The 9,408-nt window shown below is 46.7% G+C and overlaps 1 protein-coding gene across 1 annotated transcript in view; it reads right to left on the bottom strand.

Moving 5' to 3' along the window:
• Positions 1-2,128: 2,128 nt before the first annotated feature.
• Positions 2,129-9,408, bottom strand: part of LOC107115417 (cytosolic beta-glucosidase-like) — a 91,518-nt gene continuing 84,238 nt past the window's right edge. The window contains exon 5 of the mRNA XM_015417118.1: positions 2,129-2,433. Coding sequence (XP_015272604.1) covers positions 2,228-2,433 — 206 coding nt within the window. The 3' untranslated portion in view covers positions 2,129-2,227. The remainder of the gene's footprint in view (positions 2,434-9,408) is intronic.

Raw genomic sequence — 9,408 nt, 5'->3', positions numbered from 1 at the left:
CCAAGAGATATCTGACCTTAATCGGGTTCTGTGGAAAGGATTGGAGGCTGCAAGTTGTATGCTGTACGATATCTTTAAAATCGCAAACGGAAGGAGAAGTGAGTTCGAGCGGCTGGGAGTGGCTCTGCGTTCGGATGGCTGACGGAGTGAAACCTGAGACCGTAATTCATCTAAGAGACGGGCAAGTGAATTTCTACAAGGTCTTTACAGAGGCATGGATTAGCGAAAGAAATGTAAAGATCCTCGTTTGCAGAAAAAGTGGGGAAAGGGGACATTTGAAAACAAGGTCTATGCGAACTGTGATTTAACCTTAAAGACTGATGAGGCCTTGGAGGAACCGGCAGGATGGGGGGGGGGAGAGCTTACCTGCTCCTGCTGGTTCCTCCACCTACTCAGTTTGGAGCTCCCCCCCACACGAGTTTCACGGGTCTTCTTTCTTGTTATTTTATATTAATCCTTATATTTAACTCCAGTTTATATCTATATCTAACTTCAGCTAAATATTACACTCTCCTTTTAGGCTAAGATGGGGATAAAATGTAGATACCCCCTTGAAGGAGGAATATAATGTATACCTCTTATCAAGGTAGAGATACCAGCTGGCAGAATAAGTGGCAAGCTAAAAGACACCTTAGCTATTTATTAGGAATACCAATAAGAGAAATAGATTTATGGAAATTAGAACACTTAAAGCAGCCCAATATATCACATCACCAATCAGCGTTGCTAATTTTCCACTCTAGATATATCCCACAATTATTATGGTCCAAAAGATTTGAAACGAAGCCTTTTTGGCCTGTGTATTAAAAGAAGTTTCCGCAACACCAAACTGGGTTCCCTTTCGGAGGACAGGGAAATACGACCAAGGTGGGAGGCAAAGCAACCGGAGAAGAGCCAGGCTCCGGCCCACCATTCAAGAGAATAACAGAGGAAGCCCCCTCTATTATTCAAGGAGACAATGGTAAAGACAGGGAAACTCCCTGGAGCCAGTTTAAATGTACTAGAAATGAGAGACATGACCACTAAACCTGGCGTGACCTTGGGTCAGTTACAAGTAGTTACAGAGCTGTTCTTGAAAGAGCACTTCTCGAGAGAGCTCTCTCAGGCTACCTACCTCACAGGGTGTCTGTTGTGGGAAGGGGAAGGGGAAGGGGAAGGAAAAGGCGATTGTAAGCTGCTCTGAGACTCCTTCGGGTAGTGAAGAGCGGGGTATAAATCCAATCTCTTCTCTTCTTTTTCTTCTACTATTTAATCAATATGCACCAGTTGCTATCCTGTGCTCAGTTTCTACTGGTGCTGGTTGACCGGCATTTGTTCAGTTGATTGCTTGTTAATTATTAGAAATGACTGGTTATTTGGTTAATAGGTGGTCTGGGGATTAACACGACATTGATAATTAAGAACCTCAGTCCAGCTTTTGGAATGCAATAGTAATTAGGACCCCGGGAAGATCACACACACACACACACACCATTAGTGTAAGGAAGCAGAGACACAGTTTGGAGCTAGTTTGCAGTCCGAATTAGAACCTTGGCTGCAACCTTGAGTGGCCGGGTCTTTTGCTGCGAATCCGTTACTTTCGGATGGGCCATTGGCCTGATCAAGCATGGCTTCTCTTATGTTCCATGTTGGATTCGTGGTTGTGCTGCCGCCTAGTGTCAGAAAGTATTTTGCTTCCGCTAAGCTCAGCTTGCGTCCTGGTCAATAATATAAATAGTATCAATGCACCGTAAATCAGATTTCCTTTTTCAGCTTACAGAAATTAAATTTTGTACTGGTACCCTGAATGTTATTCTTCTTGGGGACATTTGAAGCCCTACATTAATTTTTTTTTTTAGTATCAGATCTAAAAGCTGATCAAATATATATGGAGCTGTATAATTTAGAAAAATATGTTAAGAATTCAGATTTATATAGCACTCCTGTAACTATATAGATTTTTTTTTAATATCTGAAGGTGCTTTCTCCATGAAACTGAAGCAGTATTGTTTGTTCACGATGGGGGAACCCCATATGCAGGTAAAGATGCATTTGAAGTTTCTTCCAAAGTTACGGAGGCTCTGACACTCTGCCCTGCTTAAATTCGGTGACAAGCCAAATTCTAGATATTTTAAGCTTTACAGAAAACACACAAACATCAATTTTTGAGGGGCAGTTTTAAAAGATCTGGTCACATAAAGATCTGCAGCAATAATTCACGGGCAGCATCAGCCGGTGCTTGTTCAAGTCACCCGTGCAAATTCATCAGTCGGTTGTTGGCAATTACTTTGGTGTATTCAATTGCTGATGTGTAAGGAACTCGAGGGAGAGCTGCGTTTTCAAAATCCACATGGAAGAGTCCAAATCGAGAGCTGTATCCGCAAGTCCATTCAAAGTTGTCTAGTAGGGACCACACAAAATAGCCTGCCACTCGGACATCGTCGATGTAAATGGCTGAAACGACATTGAAAGGAAACGAATCACAGTCTGGGACTGGTTGCAAGACCCCATGAGTTGAAGCCTGTCAATTAAAAGGACAGAAACATAATCATGATTTCCAAAATATCTAAGAACATAAGGGAAGCCAGTGTTGGATCAGGCCAGTGGCCCATCCAGTCCAACACTCCGTGTCACACAGTGGCCAGAAAATACCAGGGGCCATCAGGAGGTCCAGCAGTGGGGCCAGGACGCTAGGAGCCCTCCCACTGTTGCCCCCCGCCCCAAGCACCAAGAATACAGAGCATCACTTGCCCCAGACTGAGAGTTCCTATCTATAAAAAGTAAAGGTAAAGGTTCCCTTGCTCGAAAGCCAGTCGAATCCAACTCTAGGGTTGGCTCATTTCCGTTTCAAAGCCAAAGAGCCAGCGCTGTCCGAAGACATTTCCGTGGTCATGTGGCTGGCATGACTAAACACCAAGGCGCACAGAATGCTGTTACCTTCCCACCGAAGTGGTACCTATTTATCTACTTGCAATTTCTTGCTTTTAAACTGCTAGGCTGGCAGGAGCTGGAACTAGAGACGGGAGCTGACTCCGTCATGCGGCACACTCGGGTCTCGAACTTGTGGCTAATAGCCACTGATGGACCTCTGCTCCATATGCTTATCCAATTCCCTCTTCAAGCCATCCATGCTTGTAGCTGCCACCACCTCCTGTGGCAGTGAAAGGTGCCTCTGGACTCGAACTTTGTTCTGCCATTTCAGACCAACACGGGCCCCCCACCTGAATCCTTTCAAACTGTGGAATCCTGAGAGTAATTAACTGAGACCCTGCTATCACGCTCCGTCTCCTCTCAAGCATGGAGGCGACAGTGAAACATCCTCTTCTTTGAGGTGGTGTGGTTAGCTGGGCAGTGCATCTCCTCTGTCCCCAGACCAGAGATATATATTCCAATCTCCCATTCCAAATTACATTACATTCTACTGTTTCTTACCTTACAATGTCCTAGTAATAACAGAGTTGTCTTTGTGATCTTTTATGCTAAATACCTCCAGTATTTCTGTAGTATATGGGTTGTGCACGGAGGCAATGTGGGCTTGAGTCTGCCCACTGGTCTTCCTGATCCCGCATCCAAGTTCACCAGACATCCATCCAGTGGACATCATGCACAGGATAACATGTAGTGGCTAGAATGTCAGACTGAGAGCTGAGAAGGTAAAGGTTTCCATTGCTCGAAAGTCAGTCAAATCCGAGTCTAGGGATGTAGTGCTCATCTCCGTTTCCAAGCCGAAAAGCCAGCGCTGTCCGAAGACATTTCCGTGGTCATGTGTCCGGCATGACTAAACACCAAGGCGCACGGAATGCTGTTACCTTCCCACCAAAGTGGTGGTACCTATTTATCTACTTGCAGTTTCTTGCTTTTGAACTGCTAGGTTGGCAGGAGCTGGAACTAGAGATGAGAGCTCACTCCATCATGCGGCACCCGGGTCTCGAACTGCCGAGCTACAGACCTTCCGGTCTGCAGCTCAGCGTCTTAACCTCTGAGCCACCGCAGCCTCGCGCAAATATTGCATCTGACACGTGAACATCAGGTAGGCCCGGACATAACCATCTGGTGCTTGACCCGACTTCACAGCATCTACATTAGTCGTCCCCAGCACATTGCCTGTGTATGCTCTGTTGCCCGCCGACACCTTTCCTGGAACCCAGCAAGTGTTTTTAGAAAGTGGGCCCTATTCCCCTGAACTAATATTTTTGTATTACTGCCCAGAACTGTCAATGCCGCAGATCAGGAAGAAACTTATCTCTATCCTTTTGGTGGCAGCAAAATCAGTCATGGAGAAACGATGGCTGATGGGTGAGATGATTGAGGTTTATAAGGTTATGCATGGGATAGAGCAGGTAGAGAAAGAAGTACTTTTCTCCCTTTCTCACAATACAAGGACTTGTGGGCCTTCAATGAAATTGCTGAGCAGTCGGGTTAGAACAGATAGAAGGAAGTCCTTCTTCACCCAAAGAGTGATTAAGACATGGAATTCACTGCCACCGGAGGTGGTGGCAGCTACAAGCATGGATGGCTTCAAGAGGGGATTAGATAAACATATGGAGCAGAGGTCCATCAGTGGCTATCAGCCACAAGGTATAGATAGGAACTCTCAGTCTGGGGTAAGTGATGCACTGTATTCTTGGTGCTTGGGGGGGGGGGCAACTGTGGGAGGGCTTCTAGTGTCCTGGCCCCACTGCTGGACCTCCTGATGGCACCTGATATTTTTGGCCACTGTGTGACAGAGTGTTGGACTGGATGGGCCATTGGCCTGATCCAACACTGGCTTCTCTTATGTTCGTATGTTCTTATGGCTTTAACATGGAAGTGTCCGGATCCACCTACACTCACATTATGTTATCGGAAGATATGGGAGATTTATGTAATGGAAAAAATTACATATCAGATTACTCAGTATGAATTAAACCCACCACACAATGACTTTGCAGAAATGTGGTTTATTATACTAGATTTTTTTGTCACAGCTTGAGGCAATTCCCAAATGCTCACAATCTTTATACTTATTATAATGTGTACATTATATTATAGGTATGGTATATAATACCTATAGATAAATAGATAAAGATAAAGATAGATAGATAGATAGATAGATAAAGTAGATAAATAGGTACCACTTCGATGGGAAGGTAACAGCGTTCCGTGCACCTTGGCGTTTAGTCATGCCGGCCACATGACCATGGAAATGTCTTCAGACAGCGCTGACTCTTTGGCTTTGAAACGGAGATGAGCACTGCAACCCTAGAGTCGGACTCGACTGGCTTTCGAGCAAGGGAACCTTTACCTTTACCTTTTACTGCTATTGGCTTCTGATGTCATTCTTTCCTTATGGATATTGCATTAGCTGTATAAGTTTGAGTAGTCGCAAGACTGTCTAATGTATTGTTTTATGTATGTGAAAATGTAAAAAAAAACCTTTAAAAAAAGAAAGTGGGCGGAGCCATCCGAGGCTCTGGCCCAGCAGGGCTTTGGCTCAGCTGTGCAGAATCAACTAGTGTAGTTTCGGCTGCGGCTGGCCAGCCCTGCGGTGTAGTTTTTATTTCCCTTTCTAGACTCTTTAGAATTGTCCCCTTCTCCCTTGCCCTGGGGCTTCCTCTGTACGTGCCGTGCCACTTGTTGCGGCAGCTCTTTTGTAGTTGTGCCAAAAGTTGCCCGCAGGAATCCCAAAGGTGCCCCAAGACTTAAAGAGGTCGGAGACCCGTCACTCTGCAGAATCGTTCATCTCAGGACGACAAGCAGGTCATTCGTCCCCCCCCCCCCCTTATGCTACATGCTAATTCTACACTCAAAAAAAAATTTTCAGCAACATGCCAACCTGGAGGAAAATCAATCTGTGAAGAACGCTGCATCGACAAACAATAAAGAAAACCCCGGCTCTACCAGAAAGAGAACCCCTCAAATGTAAGCGTTTTAATCTTCTGCCGATTAGACAACAAAACAGCCATGGAACGTGCCTCTACAGTTTGTCACAACACAATAATATTTAGGTACAGGCTCGCCGAGGTAGAGTCTAATATAGCCTGGGGGGGAAGCCGCCCGGCGACATTATGAGAGAATAAACCACGGAGGACTCCACTGTATCACCTGTCTGCGTACCGCACACAAAACAGGGAGAGGAAACCTGGCCACGTGACTTGTCATCTTGATTTATGAGGTGCCTAAATCTTGGGGGAAACAATCTTTTGTGTATTAAACCTCTCTTCAAAACAGCGCTGCGCACAAAGATAACCGAGGACGTCGGGGATGGCTCCTGGTCTGCTGGAGCCGGGACAAGTTTGATAAGGGGGCTACCCGTTCTTGTGCTTCTCCTTTCGCTGTTTCTTTCTTTAAAAAAAAAAAGGAAAAAGACACCCTTAAAGCTATTATGAAAGGGAAGGGGGAGTGCGAACGGAAGCAAGTGTAATATAAAGGTGAGGCGCCAAAATAACGTCCGCAGCGGAACTTCTGATGTGCCGCTTCCTTGATGATAAGACATTCACTAAAGATGGCGGCTCCATGCCGATACTTTGATTAGAAAAGCACGTCAGGAGCTCATTATTTCTGAGCCGGGGGCACCGAGTTCCCAACATTCTTCATTAAATTGCACTCAGATGCTGTACTGCAGTCAAAGCAATTTCCCCACCCTCTTCATTATTTTTAGGGGGGGGGGGAGCAAGAGGTACAGCTTTGCTAAATTTCACCCTGGAAGCAGACTCATTTAGAAATACAGGCCTCTTATCTCTAAAGTGTGGGGCTAGCGCATACGCCACCCAGAGTTTAAAGCATAAGGCCAGAATAACATCTATCTACCCAGATAGAACAAGGTTTGAGTCCAGTGACACCTTTAAGAAGAAGAGACTGGATTTATACCCCGCCCTTCACTACCCAAAGCAGTCTCAGCGTGGCTTACAATCTCCTTTCCCTTCCCCACAACAGACACGCTGTGAGGTAGGTGGGGCTGAGAGAGCTCTCTCGAGAACTGCTCGTGAGAACAGCGCTCAGAGAACTTGTGACTGACCCAAAGTCACACCAGCAGCTGCATGTGGAAGAGGAAGAGCGGGGAATCTAACCCGGTTCTCCCAGTTTAGAGTCCACACTCCTAACCGCTACACCAGACTGGCTTGACAAAGTTTAATTCTGGATACAAGCTTTTGAGTGGAGTCATACTTCGTCCTATTGTTTCAGGACTACACAGCTACCCACCTGAATCCATCTACCCAGATGTTCACATGCACTCCCACAAAGGTGAACACTGATAAGTACTGCAGCGTGTGTGTGTGCGTGTGAAAAGTGCTGTCAAGTCCCAGCTGACCCCAGCCAGGGGCTTTCAAGGCAAGTGAGAAGCAGAGGTGGTTGGCCATCGCCTTCTTCTGCAGAGTCCTCCTTGGCGGTCTCCCTTCCGATTACTAATTGGGGCTGACCCTGCTTAGCTTCCGAGATCTGATGAGACCGAGCTGTACCATGCCACCTTCCCCCCCTCGTCCCGTCATAGGAGTTATTTATTATCTTATTTATTTACGTTATTCATCCTCCACTTTTCTCACAGGGATCCAAGGCGGATTACACAGAGCGAGCAGAGTAAACAAGGCATTAGGGTTTTAGAAGTCTGGAACCCCCAGGAAGAACTGAAGCAGAGCATAATTATTTAAAGACACGTTAAGCAGAACGGAGATTACATAAATCAGATCCTACTGGCAATAAGCTAAACACAGCAGGATAGAGCAGCAGTCCTTAAGAAGAAGAATGTGCTGCCTCTTGCAACGAACTCATGGTGACCCTACCCCCAGGCAAGAGAGGAGCAGAGGTGGCTTGCCATTGCCTCCTTCCAGGTAGCAACCCATCTTCCTTGTTGATCTCCCATCTAAGTATTAATCGGGCCTGACCCTGCTTAGCTTCTGAGCTCCGATGAGCTTGGGCTAAGGTGGGCTATTCCTGAACTCTGAGGTTCCTGCTATACTTTTATACAGTGTAAGGAAAACAGATGCAAAGAGGAGTTTGTTCAGTAGAAGCAGGGGTCATTTCCTGCAGGAGCGCACAGGAGCGGAGCTCCGGCAGTAAGAAGCCCAACAAGCCCCGCCCCCTGCTCCCAGCAGCCCTTACTCGGGCCACAAGGAGCAAGAGGCAGCCAGGTAAATTGCAGAGCCCCCCCCCCCCGCCTGCCCTCTGATACAAGCTCTCCCTCCTCTGTGAGGGCAGATCTACACATTCCCCCCCCCAATAGCTAGCAATCCAAAACAGTCCAATGGAGACTGAGCAGTGGGTATTGCCTTCTGACGCACTTCCGGTGACATCAGGGGGTGTGGCATATGCAAATAAGTTTTGCTAATGGGTTATGCTAATGAGCTCCTGCACCTCTTTTTCTACAAAATGACTGCTGAGTAGAAGTGTCCACGAATACAATGGCCAGGGTGCTTCTTAGAGCAGAACCGGTAGAGGCATTCTGGTAAAACATTTGCATGGGGAAAAAGATGCATTGGGTTCATCTTTAACTGAGTCCATTTTCATCAGCAACATTATCGTAGGAGTCAGAAGGTGAGTTTGCACAAGGTATTTGGTCAAGGTTTCCAAAGCAGATCCTGCTCCAATCACCTGGGGACATTTCACTTCATTTCTCAGCCGCTCCGTGGTCAAATCCAATTTCAGACATTTCCCAGAAATGCAGATTATCGATTCTCAATACTGTGCTGGTTGGAGTTTTCATATATTTCTTTAGATAATAAATGCTGGTTAACTGTAAGGACACATTTGCAGCTATATGTACTTCAGAACAACAGAGTGATGAATCTAGGGAGGGCCCAATATTTTCAAGATTATCCCCACTCTGCTTGGTTTGGTGTAGTGCTTAAGTGCACAGACTCTAATCTGGGAGAACCGGGTTTGATTCCCCACTCCTCCACTTGCACCTGGCTGGATGACCTTGGCCAAGCCGTAGTTCCGATAACAGCTGTTCTTGAAAAAGAGCAGTTTCTGTCAAGAGCTCTCTCAGCCCCGCCTACCTCACATGGTGTCTGTTGTGGGGAGGGGGAAGGGAAAGGAGTTTGTAAGCCGCTCTGAGACACCTTTGGGTAGTGAAGGGAGGGGTATAAATCCAATCTCCTCCTCCTCCTCTTCTTCTATTCAAGGACAAGCAGGGGAACCTTAAGGACTTGAGGGAGGCATCTCATTTTCCCCTCCCCCACTATGTCCTCTTCCCCTTTCCTGAACGCCCATAGAGCCTCTCCTCTTTCCCAGCTCCCTCCTCTCCTTTCCACCCACCAGCCAACCTACCTGTATCTACACCCATCTTCAGCTTTCCTTCCTCTCCTCTCCCGACAATCTCTACCTGGAAAAACTATCGCCCAGTTGCACAGTGCGGGCTGCCAGGTCATGCCCACTTGCCCAGCAGGGAACCTACACCTGGTGAGAGGCATCTCTTTTCTCCTTTGCATCCCCTTCCCCACAATACTTTCT

This window comes from Gekko japonicus, unplaced genomic scaffold (genome assembly GCF_001447785.1).
Source record: "Gekko japonicus isolate JY-2015 unplaced genomic scaffold, Gekko_japonicus_V1.1 scaffold891, whole genome shotgun sequence".
NCBI classification, from domain to species: Eukaryota; Metazoa; Chordata; class Lepidosauria; order Squamata; family Gekkonidae; genus Gekko; species Gekko japonicus.
Note: the sequence above shows the minus strand (reverse complement) of the source record. Positions and strands in the feature narration are given on the sequence as shown.